Source organism: Calypte anna, chromosome 10 (genome assembly GCF_003957555.1).
Source record: "Calypte anna isolate BGI_N300 chromosome 10, bCalAnn1_v1.p, whole genome shotgun sequence".
NCBI classification, from domain to species: Eukaryota; Metazoa; Chordata; class Aves; order Apodiformes; family Trochilidae; genus Calypte; species Calypte anna.
The window spans coordinates 11,167,478-11,185,137 of NC_044256.1; the positions used below are offsets into that span (position 1 = coordinate 11,167,478).

The 17,660-nt window shown below is 38.8% G+C and overlaps 1 protein-coding gene across 1 annotated transcript in view; it reads left to right on the forward strand.

Annotated features, from left to right (window-relative positions):
- The window catches only part of GALK2 (galactokinase 2), a 47,812-nt gene that overhangs the window by 20,584 nt on the left and 9,568 nt on the right, over nt 1–17,660 (forward strand). The window contains exons 6-8 of the mRNA XM_030457068.1: nt 3,464–3,562; nt 6,256–6,408; nt 11,238–11,448. Of these exons, the coding sequence (XP_030312928.1) occupies nt 3,464–3,562; nt 6,256–6,408; nt 11,238–11,448 (463 nt within the window). The remainder of the gene's footprint in view (nt 1–3,463; nt 3,563–6,255; nt 6,409–11,237; nt 11,449–17,660) is intronic.

Sequence of the window (17,660 nt, forward strand, 5' to 3'; positions counted from 1 at the left end):
TTGCAAGTTGAATAGAAACAAGGCACGGCTCTGAGATAGGCAAAAATTATTTCCTTCTGTGAAATGGTTCTAGCAATTTTCTCCTTGGAGATATTTTCTGTGGAAGCCTAAAATCAGAAAGCTTGTGTAGGAAAATGTGTTTTTTTCATTTTTTAGTAACGAGGTCACACATATTTATAGCATTATCATCTAAGAATCCCAAGTAGCAATTACTAATTACAAATAGGGGGAAGATACTCATTATACTGAGGAGATGGAGACATGATGAACTTAAGGGATTTTCCCTGCATCAGAAGAAACTTAATGTGGAGCTAGAAATTGAGCCCAGACTTCCTGACGTTCAGTTCACTGTTTCAGTCAGATGACCATCTTTTCCCAAGTATCAAGTATGTACACAAGGCTCTCCAATTTAGTTTTCACATTAGCTTCCAATGCTACAATTCAGTTCCTCTAAACTTTGCCCTTTCACTCATTTTAGCAAAAAGGCAAACATTTGCCCATTTGTCTCAATAGTAAGTAGAAACTGCTTTCTATACAGATGACAATTTCCTCTCCATTCACATGCTTCTCATCCTAGTATTAGAAGGCCAGTCTGTGTCAGCAAGGGCCTGTTTAAATTAGAAACCAAATAATGTTTCAGGGATGCCTTGGGCTGTCTTGTGGAGAGGGTTCTTCTCAACTCTTGCCAGTTACTACTTGGTGGTCCTGCCAATCCTTGCTGAGTTTCAAAACAAAAGTTGCTCAAGCTCGAGCAGTGCTGTTAGCCCAGCATACGCAGCTGGACAGCTGGTGAGCTGGGACGAAGCAAGGCCCAATGCTTAACCAGGCACAATTCACCAGACCATTTAAAGGGACAGGGGAGTGGCACTGCCCCAATTGTTAACATTCCTCCTCTGCAAGACTTCTCCTGATATTTATTTAATAAGCCCAGGCTCATAAACTCTAAACGATTCAAGCAATCAAGTGCTAGCTGATGTGCATATGGAGATGACATGCAGCCAGACTAAGTGAAGGGTGAAATGCTTAATTTCTGACTTTGCAAAGCTTTATATCACAATTGCAGATGAAATAATGCCTCAGGCAGCTGTGCCCAAGAGTGGAATATATATTGCAAGTACTTCAGGAGCTCTACTTCATAGAGCCATAGAATCTTTTAGGTTGGAAAAGACCCTTGGGATCATCAATTGCCAGGTTTGCACAGCCACAGCTTCTGCTTCAGCATGCATGACCAGTGTCCTGGCATGGTCTTTTCAGCTAGTGTGAAGTTTCTGTTGCTGCCAGTAATATCCATGAATTCCAGTATGATGTCTCCTGCCACTGCCTACAAAACTTAGGGATGTGGCATCACTCAGAGGGCTGAAAGTCAGGTTCAGCAGAACTGGCTAAAACATGCTGGTGTTTCCATGTCCCAGCAATAGATGTTTGTAAATAGGGGCTCCTTCACACATAGAAAGGAGCAAGCAGCTAGAGTATATTGTGTGTGGAGGTTTGTTCTCTCTTTCCTGTGGAACTGCTGCTATTTCAGTATTAAATGGAGAAAAAAAAAAGCCATCATTACATTCGTTAGTATTTAAATAATAAGTATTTCCAAGTTGTAGTGAAGCAGGGACACATGGTGACTGGATGTTAAACTTTCATTGATGGGTCCAGACTGAGCATGGGATCACTTGGAGTGGACATGGGACAAAGGAGGTAAACCAACTTTTGATGAACTTGATCTTCAGCAAAAGTCAGGCATCTTTTGTTAACAAGAATGAACACCAAAATGTGTGATGTTCTTATACTTTCTCAGGAAAATTAAAAGAAACATTATCTCTCTTTCATCTCATCTTTAAAATACACAAAGTACAGGCAGTGCTGAAAATGAGAGTATTTTTACTGCTTACACTTTCTATATTCTCTCACTAACAATCTTTTGCTTATGAGTGGTCATTCACTATGTTTGATTCAGAGAGATCCAGTAACCATAGTTTCAGAGTAACTTTGTTAATGTCTGTATGATAATATTTGCTTATCAGCCTAAAGCTTGTTGACTGTAACTGCACTGTGAGCTGAGAAAGTTGGTCGTTAGTGTATCTGCAAATATTGCAGCCTGATAATGTTGATCGAAGCACCAATTTTTCAACTTTTGTCTGTGTTGCCACTACAGAAGTTGCAGGAGCAAGCAGGCAGGCACCCTGCACATACCTCTCTCTTAGGATGGTGATTTACTGCCTCTGCCTGCTGCCTTTTACAGCTGGGTGCTGGCTAATGTCCCTGCTTTGCTGGTGAGCTTCTTTCAGCCCTGTGATGGATCCACATCCTTAGTGTGGAATCTGACATTGCCAGTAGACTGAAAAAGGACTGTGGCATTTTCTGAAGTTCTTCTCTCATCTTGCCTGTGGCTACCTTGTGCTTAGAAAAACAAACTGATGGGGGTCATAAGGTCATAGCACGGGGACACAGATGCTTTCCTTCTGACCAGTCTATATTCTTTCACCATTCTCCAAGGCCTCTGTTGTGTTTTGCTTTGATTTAGCCTGATGGCCGAAAGCTTGACTGTAAATTACTGGTTTTAACAGTTATGATAGCGATATTCTACCTTCCCATAGTGTCCTCTGACCTGCAGGTATCAAAATGCACAAAGATATGCCCAAAATATCACAAAAAATGGAAATTTCATGTAATTGCACATTGGTTCAGATAAACAAAGTAAGCAGGGTACATTATCTCAGAGAGAAATGACAAGCACTACTGATTAGAATATTTATCATGAGAAGGGGTTTCTGAGCTAGGCTCAAGACATATTTTCTGATTTTGAAGTCAGTACTTTAAATAGTACAGAGCAACATCTTGCCATTTTCCTGTAAGCTACCAAGACACATATATGGATGGATTCAACTAATAAATCAGCAACATACTGGCTTCTGGGATGGAGGGGTGAAAGGTGAATGAGGAAGTTGGTCAGAGGAGAGATACAAGGGTTAAGAATCAAAGCCAGAATACTCTGAAAAGTATCTGGCTATGGTGGGTCCACTAGAGGCTGAATAGTTGATCCTATTTCAGTTCAGAACAAAAGGAAAAAGGGGCCATGTGGCATTCCTGGTTGATACCAGTTTACACTAATGGATGCATGAGAAAAAGGTTTCAGAGCCCTGTCATTATCTCATTTGTTTTCTTAGCAGTTCATATGTAAGCAGTATAGAAGTGTCATAGAATCATAGAATAGTTTGGGTTGCAAGGAACCTTTATGGGTCATCTAGTCAGACCTCCCAGCAAGCAGTAGGGACATCAACTAGATCAGGTTGCTCAGAGCCCCATCCAATCTGACTCTGAATGGTTCCATGGATGGAGCATCTGTCTGCTCTCTGGATAACCTGTTCCAGTGTTTTACCACCCCTGTCATAAAAATTTCATCATTATATCTAGTATGAATATTATATTTGACCTCGACTCAGTTTTCACATTAATGGTTTTTTTTCAGGTGGAACTTGCAGAAATTTGCACAAAGAGTGAACGCTATATTGGCACAGAAGGTGGAGGAATGGACCAGGCAATCTCTTTTCTGGCAGAAGAAGGAACTGTATGTGGATCTTTGTAATCTGTATTATCAATTTAATATTAATTAATGTAAAAAAAGTCTTTGTATGTTTGTATCTAGCAAAAAGACAAGAAACAGGAATACCTTAGTAAGCACCATTGGCATACAAATTTAACAGGAATTATACCTATAAAATTGTGTACAATCAAGTATAATAAGTTTGAAGGAATAAGGTGATGAAAATGAGAAATGGCAAGAAGCAGGGAAGAAAAGCTGTGTGAACAGAGATGGATTCTAGAATAGCACCAGGTTCCACACTATTGGGCTAATTCATCCCCAAACTTAGAATATTTCCCATCTAATGAAATCTGAATGGTCGGTATGCCTTGTATTCAGTGCAAATGGGATAATTAATACAAAAATGCTTTCTTGAAGCTACTTATAACCAAACAGTTCTAGGAATTTTTACCAGGTCCAGCTACAAAGACAATGGAGATCTTTTGTTCCCCATTTTTTTCTAATTCCAGACAGTTCTGTGGCTGGATTCTGATGCAGAAGGCATTTAGCTGTCTTAAACGTAGTGACAGAAGGTGGACCAGCAATGACACACAGGACCTGTCAAGTTATACATGAGTGCTTGCAGTAGAATTTTCAGTGGAGATTGTCTAGTGTCTCAGAAGGTGCAAAAGACTGTTCAAACTTCAAACCTTTCAGTATACCAATATTGAAATTAATGAAGCATTTCATTATAACCTTTACTTTGCTTATAACTGTGATATGACACATCTACAAGTTTTGCTCCTTAATACCATACCAACACACAAACAAGCTGTTTTCTAGAACTACACCAAACCTTTAACCCCATCATGATACACCTGTGCTTCCAGTTTCACATCACCTGTATGAACTCTACACTTTTCCTTCATATTAATACTGTTAGTAGTAAATACACAGCTCCCTGAATGGTGAAGGAAGCAGCATATTTTCCTGGAATATACACAGATGATCATGTAAGTGGAGGCTTTTCTGATATACAGAGGTAGTGATCAGAAAGGCAAAGAAAATATTAGAAATATTAGAAAATATTACTAGAAAAGAAACCGTGAACAAATCAGAAAATATTCTTGTTTCAGTATACTTGCAGCTAAATGCAGTTTTGGCCTCCCATTTTAAAAAAATAAATACCAGAACAACAAAAGTACAGTAAAGAATACTGAGGTTGAGCCAAGCTATTTTTTTTAATATGAGCATTGGCTAAATAATTTAAACCTTTCTAGCTAGGAGAAAAAGTATCCTTGAGGATGGTATTTTTAAACCTCTGAATGGGTAAGAGAAGGTAAATAGAGAATCCACTGGTTTTTTATAACTGAAGAATACAAAACACAAAGACATTAGCAAGAAGAGGAAACTCACAGGGAAGTTTGGGTTTTGTTAAATTGGGAAATGCCATACATTGCAGAAGCAAAAGTTTTTAAAGGGTTCAAAAAAGACCCTGGATACACTGATAGAGTATTCACCTCTTTGTAGTTATTAAGCACAGTAGTCTCATGTGTCTTCTAATGTAAGTATAACCCCCTTTAAGTATAACCCTCTTTGCTGATGGGAAGCTGGAAAAATACACTTCAAGAAACACCTTTGTATATGTCTTATTTTTATATTTCCTCTAAAAGTCCACTTATGGCTACTGTCAGAAACAGGACACTGAACCAGCTTAGTGGCACATTCTGATCTAATGTAGCAGTTCTTAAAGGGTATACTTGGGGTAAGCAAGCTTGCCTGTCTTGATAGTGATTTTGTGATGTGGTCCAGAATCTCAGTGGCAGGGAGCAGGACACATGCTGCACATAATGTACAAGCAGATTTGTCACTGTTTATTTAGCACTGTAGCTGCTCAAGGAACTCTCTGGGGTTGGGGGTGAACGATGCCAAAACCAGTAAGACATCCTTGCTTGCAGAATTACAGTGTTATAAGAAGCCAAAGTAGGGCACATGATTTACAACTTATCCCAGTGAAAAAACAGATGTGAATTTAATCTCTTGATTACATTACATCTTGAATTATTTAATTAATGGATGCCTAGCTTATTCCACAAAAAGGTCACAGAATGTTGGGAACATCTTACGCAGCCTGCGTAAGGCATCTGCGAGGCAAGGCAGTCTCTGATGTCAGAAGGAAGGAGACAGTAACCACATTTTTATAGATAGCTATATTAAATTTCTCTGTTTTATTGTCTGCATGTAACATGACTGCTGTCTCCAGTGCATCCCAAGATTCTGGTATTACTCTGTACCTCACTGAACTAATCTTGATTTAGTGGAAGATGAGAAAACTAAGGAGGAGATGGTCATTGGTGAAGGGGAAGGGAATGTGGAGCCCCTTGTTCCTAGGGGCACACCCACTCGGTTCAGCCAGGCCTGGTACTTTTCTGTAGATCAAAGAAAAACTGTTGTCTTTAACAGGCAAGAAAAATAGGTTGGGTGGGCTTCTGTGAAATGCTGAAAGAACCCAAAGACTTAATGGAAACATTCTAAAACCCAGCTACAAGCTAAAGGCTTGAAATGTATGTGTAACTTGGCCATTGAGGTTAAACCTCTTTTCTCACTGTTTCATGTCAGTTTTCTTAACTGTCCCTGGATTTTCAAGAGAAAAACCATGCAAATTTGCATTTGATTTATAGAACCCCATGCACTGTTAGCTAGTAGTAAATTAAATCTAACCATTTTTCTTTCAATAGGCCAAGTTGATAGAGTTCAGTCCTCTGAGGGCAACTGATGTGAAACTTCCAAGTGAAGCAGTGTTTGTTATTGCTAACAGTTGTGTTGAAATGAATAAAGCAGCAACTTCTCATTACAATATTAGGGTAACGGAGTGTCGTCTGGCTACAAAGGTAACGTATGGCTTATGTCAAACTCTAATGAAACCTTCATCTAAATATGTGCTTTTTTCTACTTCTGAGCAATTGTGTCTTTAACACCTGGCTAGGTGCTACTTTAAGTAGCATTTTTCTTTCTGAAACCAGACACCTCCATCTCTGCAGAAACAGAACTCCAGGCGAGTTTAATGGAACTGCAAGGACTGTGCCCTTATATAGAAAAATATGTGATTTAGTTCTATTCAATTTATTTTGTATTATATTTCAGTGGAGGAAATAAGTTTATTTTTCAGCAAAAAATATTCTCAGCTAATAAGGTAGGCTGTTTCTAATTAAAGCTGAATAATGACAAATAATGGAAAGCAACCAGTGTGGTCACATGTTTATATGTATATATGGCAATATGAGTATTTTCTAGGATTTAGAGGACATCAAAGCTACTAGTTGGAGGCCTGGAAGTAATACTGGAAATGCTGAATAGCAGCATGGATGTCCGTGTGAAGTTTAAAACCAGGCTTGAATCAAATCCCAACATTTAAACTGTGCTGCCAGTCTGCAATCAGAATTTGAACATGACAAATATCTAAGCTCCACATTAATTCTGAATTTTGTAGACCATACGTTTAAGAATAAGTAGATGCAGTGTTTGGTTTGTTATAGGAATACAGTGGATTTCTCTTTGATAGGACTGGGTGCAGTTATATGCAACATAGTGTGCTGTGTGAAAAGAATTTGGGTCACAAAGTCTAGATCAAAGCTTTAAAATCTGCACTATGTAACTCCTTACCATAAAAAGATTTAGCCAAAGTCTGAGCAATACTCAAAAGTACTTTGAGCATCTGTTGACATCATAGTCCTGTGAAAAAATTTCCATAGCTAATGATAAAAAAGAGAGACAGTTGAAGAGATAATCAGATAAAATGCAATATGAAATACTGACTTGAGATATCTTTGAAGGAATGAAGCTACATTTTAGATGACTTTTTAAATGAGCCTTAAGTTCAGGTATGAAGAATGTAGCTGCATTTTAGGTGTATATAGGATATGACAAAAATAAAATCACCAGTGACCATAGTTCAAGCTGTTGTCACTGAGGTTAAGAAGATTCTCATGCCATTAAGAAAATCAAGATAAGGACGTTTCTGTGTGTTGGTCCTGCTGTAACTGATAAGCTTCTAATTTAGGATAGTTAATTGAATAAGTATGTATTTTGGGAAGATTTTCTTTTGGAATTTTTTTTTAAGAGACAGAGAGCCTTCACAGATGATCTGTCCTAAAGGAAAACTACAAGGAGTGCATTAAGCTGTGAGACCTTTTGAAGTATTGCTCCATATACCAGGTTTTGCAAATTGAATCACAGGATTCTAAATTGCTTTAAATTATTGGTACTGTGTAGTAAACTGGAAAGGTGGTAAGGAGACTGGGTTTTATTTCACATTCCTAGTAACTGTGATGCAATCTCTAAAAAGGTACCATTAGCAGATGCCTGATTTTAAGGAGACTAACAACATTCACCTGTCTATTTTTAAACATATGCTACCCAGATGGAAAGCTGCACACACTATAAAAATACATTGAGCCAGGAAAGGACTCTTTCGGAACAGGTCACAGTGAGGTGAAGGAGGACAGGTATGTAAGTGGAAGCAGGGAAGTCTTTTAAGAACCATTAAGCTAATGGAACTATGAAATAACATGCTGGGCCTTGCAAAAGTGCTTTAAAAGAAATGCTCATTGGTAAGTGCCTTAGGAGAGGGTTTTTTATCCTTTACTGCTCTAGGTCATTCTAGAATTTCATACTGTTTGCTCCATGTACGTAAAGATGCCAGTGCAAGATAGTAGGCATTAGTGTAGAAAACTGTGATGTCCTACAGCTATGATCATCCTCATCAAATACTCTCTCTGGAGTTCTGTTCCTTTCCCTCTGCTTCTGGACAGTAATTCTTTTGTTTGTTTTTGGGTTTTGTTTGTTTGTTTGTTTGTTTTTGGTTTGGCTCTTTTTTTTTTCCTTCTTTCTCTGTTCTTGTAGCCTCCCAGTGCTGTCCCAAACTCCATTAAACAGTATGCTTAAAGACACTTGTGTTCTGCAGGACACTCACAATTCCCAAGGAAATTAATTTGTACTGCACACTGCAGCAGAGTCACACAGCAGGTGCTGCAGGATGAGTCTGAGCATCAGGGAATGCTGTGCTGTCCCCTGCTTCACTGTGTGTGGTTCACTTCACTGTCAACTTCAGAGCAGTGCTAAGAATGTCTGCAATGGGAGTGCCATGTAGTTTTATCAACTAATGTTTGTTAAATCTGAAAAGATGCTCAGATGATATATAAGAGCTATATTAAGGGCTCAGTATTCCTTTACTTACCCCTAGTCAGACTTTATTTATATTTGTCCTATAATTTACTAAGTATGTTTTCCCCTCAGTTACTTACAGTTCTCCAGTGTGCCTTTGTTGAGCAATAAAGGACAATAAAGCCTACAGATGCTATATCCTGGCAGCTGGATAATGTCTGCATCTTTAATCCATCCAGTCAGAGATCATCCAGCAAATATCCAACTGTGGGATCAGTATTGGGATTACTTTTGTACATTTAATAGATGGGATTTTCCCCCTTTTCTGTTCTGTGCCCATCACATTTTTATCAGTGCTGCTAGGATTGAAACTTTTCTAGAAGCAGTATGGACCTTTCCAACAAAGCCCCGCCCACTGGCCTGACAGACTCAGTGTCCACTTGAAATATTGGACTTGTAAAACCTCAGCGTAGTCAGCTCATCTAAAATACAGCATCTCCCTTGAAGTACAGAAATGACAACTGATATGAGAATACATGACATATTTCTACAGGGAATCGTATATTAAAATGGAAGCAGAAACATTTTTGTTGACTTTTTTTTTTTTTGAAAATTCACAGTTTTGTTTAACTTCTGGTAATAAAGTCTAAGGGATGCTGAAGATTGAAATCAAAGTATGAAGAAAAACATTTCATTTATCATCTTGAAGCAGATTTTAGAATGTCTCACAAACATATGAGTTACTCTATATTTAAGTAAAATAAATGAAACAGTAATTGTTATTCTAGCTTATAAGCAAATGAAAATAGAATTACACAAAGGCTGCAGAGCTCTAGATGCTCAGTGCCTATGAAAAGCAGGCCAGAAGTGACTTAGTCTTATACAAGACAATTTTCTCACCCTGGTTTCTGCATCAGCCACTAGACAGTGCTGCCTTTTTCTCTACCACTGATCAAAAACTGTTTTAGATGGCAATAGAGTTATATGATTTGAATTCTGGTTCAGTTTTGTTCTGCTCTGCTAACTTTTACATAAATCTTAGCAAGTCACTAGGTGGCACCAAAAGTAGTTAATTTTTATATACTGCAGTAAAACAAAACGGGAAAGGCCCCCGCAAAAGCACTGCTGGAAGAGAGCAGGAGAGTGAGAATCTACAGCAGATATTTGGGCAGAAGATCTGCTTAAATTTCATGCTGCATCTCTGCACAAAGCAAGGCAAATACTTTTCAGGCATGTAAGTAAATACCATGATTTTTTTAACCCAGGAAGTTAAGAGGGCTTTTCTGATTTGGGACATAAATGGTTTCAGACCAATCTCACTCAAAACCAGTGTTTACTGAAAAGAACAAAACACACTGGGTGAAATTCCAGCCCTGTTGGTGAGATGTTTTAATGGTGATTGGAATAGGAAAAGGGATTTCTGGGCCAGCTGCACTGGTTTATATTCTCTGCAAACACACAGCCTGGTCTGGCATACTTTGAAGCTTTAATCTCAAGTTAAAGGGTGCAGAACTGAAGGGGTCTCGTGCTTATGAGTGCAGTAAAACATTGGCATGTACCTGCTAATCTGGGTAGCAATTGGTTGAAATTAATAGTGGTGTGTCAGTAGAAACCCACAGTTATCACTTGGTATATATCTTCTATAATTTAATAACACTAAAAATACTCCACCGTATGAGGAAAGCTGCTTTAGTCAACCATTTCCATTAGGCACGTGAGAACATCAAGACACCTAGCAATCTTCCAGAGAAAAGGCTCTGTGGTTTCCTTTTAGGATTCCATTGGTTATAGTAACTGATGTCAACTGCCAGAACATGATAAAGATACACAAAGCCTGGCAGCATCGTCCAGGGGGAGAAAAACAGATAAGTTTAAAACTAACGAGCATCATACCAGTCATGTAGGAATGCAACATATTCTGACTAACACACTGTATTCTTCCTGTAAGGCTCTAAACTTCCTTTAAACTGTATGTTAAAAGAAAGTACTCAAAATGTACTTTGAACTCTAGAGATAGAGATAGGTTATGGTTAATTCTCCCACACAAATCTTAGGCCCTCTTTCATATTTTTAAGGCAATATGAGAAAGGTTTTAATGACAACCTCATGTTTATCAGAGGACTCCAGAAGCATAGTGGAAAGGTCAAACTGAATTTTAGGGGTTAGAACAATTCCAACAGTAGAGAAACAGACTTCTGAGGGAGTTCTAATGTTACAGTATCGTGGCATTTGTATAAGCAATTGTCTGAATCTGGTTTTAAAAGGTTAATAAGTTCTTGAAATAACAATACCCATGGAAGAGGATAAATTACTGGTTTGATATCACACAAATAATGCCAGTAGGGCTTTTACAGACATTATCTGATTCAAGGGAAAAATATATGTAATTCACAGACCTTCTATAAATACTTATATTTGCTGTGTACTGATAAAAAGTAGCTTCTGATGCTTCCTAATTAAGTGAAAAGAGGAAATGGCTCTTAAAGGTGCTTATGGACACTTACATAATTTTAAACAGAAAGGTACAATATTTTCTAATTTATTTTGTGAATTCTAGCTTCTCTCAAAGTTAAAAGGCTTGGACTGGAAAAACATGTTGAGACTCCATGATGTGCAAACCAAGCTAGGAGTTAGCCTAGAGGAAATGCTGACCATTGTGGAGGAGGTATTACATCCTGAGCCTTACAGCACTGAGGAAATTTGTAAATGCCTGGGAATTAGCCTGGAGGAGCTTCGCTCTCAGATCCTCACTCAAAACACGCAAGATGGTGAGTGTGTGTCACGTGGTGGGGTTATTGTAGTGTTTGTGTTATATAAAAGGTTTATGTATAATAAGTAGTGCAAGTGTGGAAGTCTTGCTGGAATACTGCTCCGGAATCTCAGGTATCAAGTGTGAGAACTGACACCATGATTTGCATTCTAACTTAAACTAGAGCAAAACCTTGATTTTGATTGGATGGTTTCTAAGATGGTAGAAGTAGCAGATCCCTTACTATTTTAAACTAGCTTATGCTGTTTAAGAGTCATCTCGAAATAACCCAAGTTTTATTCTAGGAACAAGTTTAAACAAGGCTTCATTTTTAGGCAGTAGGTCCCACAAACCCAAATGTTTTGGATGACTGCAGGCATCATTAAAATGAATCCTGTTTGCTCTCCCTTAACTGGTATTAAAGACAAGCACAGATGTAACTTGTATTTGTTTTTGAATTGATAAAAACATGACCACTTCCTAAAGCATGTACTGGGCAGCAAGTCATCTAGATCTGTCCTGAGAAAGAAGTTTCTGTCACCATCAATATATTTTTTTCTTTTGGGAAAATGTTGTTGGAGTGAACAATTTACTATCTGAAGTATTTCCCATGTATTATTGCTTCTGATTAATACCATGCAGTCATGGGCATTGACACACATGGAATGGATCCTGGATGTATATAGCAGAGTTGCCAATAATGCTGAATAATAGAGGATTTATGGAATAATTAATCTGCATTCTTAACAGGTTTCCAGTTAAGATCAGAATCTTACTTTATAATCCTTACTTCCTTGTTTCCATTCTGTAGCCTTAATACTTCTGCTGTTATGTAGTTGAATTCTTACCTTGCCTGTCTTCCCCAAAATGTGTATGTTTGATGTGTATAAATTAGTAACATATTTATGTATCTCGATGCTTATATTTAAATGATTTGTATATCTGGAACAGTTGTGAACTTTACACGTTGACCAAGGACCAGGTCCTGAGTCTAGAAACTCTTTTGTACCCCAGTGGTATCAGAGACTATGAAACAATCTTACTGTCTAGCTACACTGCCAGAGGATACCAATTTGATATCTTAATCAAGCTTTTTATCTCCATAAGAGAGTTAAGATAACTTTGTGCTGTATGTACATGAGGAATATATTGAACTATGTACCTGCACCCTGCACCATTTTCATGGGAGACAACAGGGACAGGTACAAAGGAGGGCAACCAGGCTGGTGAAGGGACTCGAGCACAGGCCCTGTGAGGAGAGGCTGAGAGAGCTGGGGCTGTTCAGCCTGGAGAAGAGGAGGCTCAGGGGAGACCTCATTGCTGTCTACAACTACCTGAAAGGAGGCTGTAGCGAGGTGGGAACTGGACTCTTTTCACAGACGACCTTCAACAAGACAAGAGGGCATGGTCTTAAGTTGTGCCAGGGGAGGTTTAGGTTAGATATTAGAAAGAATTTCTTCACAGAGAGGGTGATCAGGCTATGGAATGGACTGCCCGGTGAGGTGGTAGATTCTCCGTCCCTGGAGACATTTAAAAAAAGACTGGATGTGGCACTCAGTGCCATGGTCTAGCAACTGCTCCGGTGGGTCAAGGGTTGGACTAGATGATCTCTGAGGTCCCTTCCAACCCGGCTAATTCTATGATTCTATGATAGGGTTGTTGTACATCTTTTACACTGTCCCCTTACTTTCCCCTTCATGAAGCAATACAAGACTATTAACTTAGAGATTTTTATAATCCTTACATTTAGTTTATAAAACAAAATTCTGCAGTTCTATACAATTGGATTGCTTATGCAGGTTATTTCACTTTTTTTTTTCAAAACATGAAGTCTGAATTAAAAATCTAAACATGAAAACTGTAAAAGAAACACAAAGGAAATTTTATACTGTGGCTCTGAATAGCATTTGCAGATGTTTGCTGACCAGAATCTCTTAAACTTGCATGACCATGATTTCATTTGATAAGGCCAATTAAAATGGGTAATGCAGAAAGCTCCTTTGCATGTACAATATAAAATTAAATAACAGATCTCTGTAAAACTATATGCAAAGTAGAAACAAGACAGACACAGAAAGAAATAATCTAAGTCCACTGTTTGTTTTTGTTACACACTAAACGAATTACATTTTATGTTGGCTTTGGAAAACCAGAGGCTGTTTGACAAAAATATTTTTCTTATTTCCCCTCTATTTTCCCACTATATTTTAAGGACAATGCCTGTCTTCTTCATGTGATAGAAAACATACCAACAAATAAGTAATCTCTGCAGAGAATTCCAGAATGTTGAACAAAAAATTTCAACATGAAGAAGGAACCATAGCTTTCAGCTTTTTTCCTTTGTAAACACTTTATCAACTTCTGTTAAAATATTATGTCACAGGTGAATTATTTGCATGAGAATTACTATTAGGTCATATACTGGAGTCTGAATATAAATTGGCTGTCATCTTAATTTTTTATATTATTCAAAGCCCCGTGGTAATTACAAATAGAGTTTTGCATCTCATGTTAAAGTATCTGAAAGTGCTATGTAAATACTATTTTAGTTTTAAGTCTAGCTTCCCCTCCTCTACTTCTCCAGTGATGGTTCTGTATACTTACATGAACTTTTATCAGGCTGACCAAATGAAAACTCCACATTGCAAAGAAAAATGGTATGGACAGGTTTTGGGCAAGTCCCAGGCCAGGTCTGGCAGCACACAGCAGCTCTCCATCCCTTTTATAGGCAGGTACTCAAGGATTTCTGCAGTTCCCCACTGCACAGCCCACTTGTTCCCCAGGTTTGGAGAAGTACAGATGGTGCATAAAGCTTCTCTAAACTTCTTGAAGTTGTTCCTTGGCCAACTCAAAATCCTGAGTTTAAATCTCCCTTGCAAATGTTTACACATGGATTGCACTTGTGGCTTCTGAACATCTCTAGAAAAATAATATTTATTACTTTTTAAGGTGCACTGTGCCATAACTTTGGCTTGGACTTGAGAGCTTCACAGAACATTTAGTGTGTGGTGATTGTGGGACATTAAGTGTTTATAAGTTTCACCACAAAAGGATATTCTCCTGTAAAACAGTGTATTCCTTTAACCATGAAACATTTTTTGTCCTTAAATGAGGTATTTTTAAACCCATTTTTCCTTTTCATGTATAAAACTAATCTAATTTTGACATTTAAACCTGGGAATGAAATCGCCTTGGGAGGAGCAGGAATTCATTTGCTTTGTGGATTTGGCTGTTTAGCTGCCCTCCTATTTGTCCCCGGGAAAGAGAATTCTAAATCCATACTGTAGCCTCAGTGAGTGGTGCTTGAATAGCCTTTCATTCCCACTGCCAAGTAATTTGTATTAATGGTGATCTCAGTACAAGAGCAGTTTCAGCTTTGTTTGCACAGACAGCCTACGTGGAGGTGGAGGTTTGTGGTGTGCATTAGGAGAGGGCCCTTGTCTTGCAGGAACAGCAATTACCTTCAAGCTGGTAGATGTAAGAGAACTTCCCAGCTTAAGGGTCCCAGTGCCTACTCCAGCCTCAGCCTGATCCACATCATGGAGAAATTTGGGAACATACCATCCCCTCCCATAAAAACATGGTCTGCTTGGTATGAACCCCAGAGAGGTGGCTGCTCCAGGCAGATCTGTAGAGCTTTTGGGGTGTGCCACAGGTCAGGCACAGATACTGAATGGTTTCAGTTAGTTGCAGCAGCCTTGTTAAAGCTCGTGCTCCTCTGGAGGAGAAAACACTTGAAACCAACAGTTATCATAACCTTGAAGCAGGTGTCTGCTAAATGGGTCACTGAATCCAGCAGTGACTCGTCCCGTGGTTTATTTTCAGAAAGCCAGATTGCAGTTACTTGAGCAGTCTCAGTAGAGTAACTGTTCCCCACTTCGAGTAGGGGGTTCACAATCTGGCTCAAATTAAAGCCATCTGGCAGCATTTTCTTATATACATTATGAGCCAGAAACCTTCACCCTCATCATGTTCAATCAGCAGGATGCCTAACAGAGAAGGGCACTATTCCACATGAGTAATGGTGGTAGAGACTGTCCCCTACATGATTTTGCGTCGGTGAGGTTTTCCTGTTGTAAATTTCTAACAGTCCCATCAGCCATGTGTAGCTCATTAATCTACAGTGAAACATATCTTAAGAAGCTGCCAAAGCAACTAGAAAAAAATATATAGCCTAAAGAGGTTGGTCTTTAGCTAAAGGTCAGATAGAATTGTACAGAAAGCCTCTAAAGAAAGGAATCTGCTAAAGTTGAAGTTGTAACAAATAATACGAGTTGCTAAGAAGGCACAATGTTTAATCATAAAGAGAAAGATCTCTTTAAATAGAGTGGACAGGTTTGCACAATTTTTGTAAAGCTTAAATTAAAACTATGATCATACACTTAAAAACCTGCAGAGAACCTCTCTGCTCTATTTAATTAACCCACAGCTGTTTCGGACTAATAGCCCAGGATTTTTGTTTGGTTTTTAAGAGGTTTTCTATGGATTTTGTACAAACTTTCATTAATGTTGGTCTGCTGTGTCGTAACAACTTGGAAAGTTCTTGCTGCAGTGCAAGAGGTAAGTGCACTGGTAAATGTCACCTTTTCTTTCAAGGGCATTTGGTGGTTTGCAAGTGAATTGAATCTACCTGTTCATGGGTGACATTACAGAAACCCTCTGCAGAGCAGCAAACAAGCAGAGCACTGAACTGGATATTGCACAGATCCCCTTATGGAAGAAACATTACTTTAGACATGCCCTAGACAATTGCTTTTACACTGGTGTGACAGCCAGATAGTTTCATTGCACCAGACATTTGAAGTTCCTCTCCAGTCACCAGAGCAATGGGTGCCAAAGAGCAATCTGGGTCTCGGGTGGGGTTAATCTGCCCTTTACACTGACTGGAGATGGATCTGAGGGTACCTGTATTTATTTGGAAATAAATTTAGGCAGAATAAACAAAGCCTTTATAGTTTACTGGATTAAGAAAGTATATTTACATTTTCAGTCAGATAAAGTACCTAATTTCTATATGTTATAATAGATGTAAGGATCCACGTGCTTTTAAGAATCTGGCATTAGTCCCTAAACCCTGATTTTTTGCTCTTTGAGTACCACACAGCCCAGTCCTGTGCAACACTGGAAAGTTTACTTTGAGGGCTTTAGTTTTTCCTCTTTGCAGCACTCCAGCCCTAGCTCAGATATAAACTGATCAGTCATTCACACTTTGATTTTGTTTCTTTTACCATGACAGAGTATGGGGCTTGAGAACTCAGTCACTATTAATTGTAAAAAATGTGGCTGCATGAAGTACACAGACTCTGATCAGTTCCTGTACTCATCTAAATCACAGCCTCCATAGGTCTTTGGCATATCCTGTTCAGATTTTATTTATGTGGCACTAATATACTGGCTGTGATGTAGCAAGGAGATTCCAATACAGATATAATTTTTGGAAATATAAGTGTTCTATCTTCTATTACGTAGAGATGGTTACTTGGACTACCCACCCAAACAGAAGAGATACAAGAGAGTTTCTCTCTTCCTAGAGGCATTTGGTGTTGAAAGCTGAAAATGTGTGAATCATTTCATTATTTTAGAATAGGTCTTACAGAGCACAGAGGCGTTTGCTGTCCTGAAGATAATTTTATCTGAACTGTACTCTGCCAGATGGGAAAAGCAAGCTATAACAACATTTTTTTAAACCCAAATGTAATTTTCTGGAATAAAATGCTGCCCATAACCAACCAATAATAATAATACCAAATAGCATAATGATAGCAGCCTTTAACTAATAGAAACTCCGTAAACATCCACAGAGGAGTCTGCAAATAACATACAGCCGTTCTCTCTCACTTGAGAGCTGCCTGAAAGGATTTCCTTTTCACACCGAGAGGATGCCAGTGTCAAGGTAGCAAACTCTGCCCTATGCAGAGCAACTCTCCTGGGAGCAAAGGCTGTCAAGGACACAGCTCAGCTCTTCTGGCAGGCAGCCAGTAGCCAAAGCGCCCATTCTGGTTGCCAATTCATAGCATGACGAGCACAACACGACCCCAGAGATTTGGAAGGTAATCTGGCCAGTAGAGCATTGCTCTACCAAAGGGTGGTCTCCGAATCAATCACAGCCTTTGGCAAGTCTGTTGCCTTACAATTGAAACCAGACATGTTTTCAGTTCATTCTTTGGGTTACTACTGTTCAATGGTGATTTACAAGAGAGTGTGAGCTATGGCAATCTCTCACGCAACTTT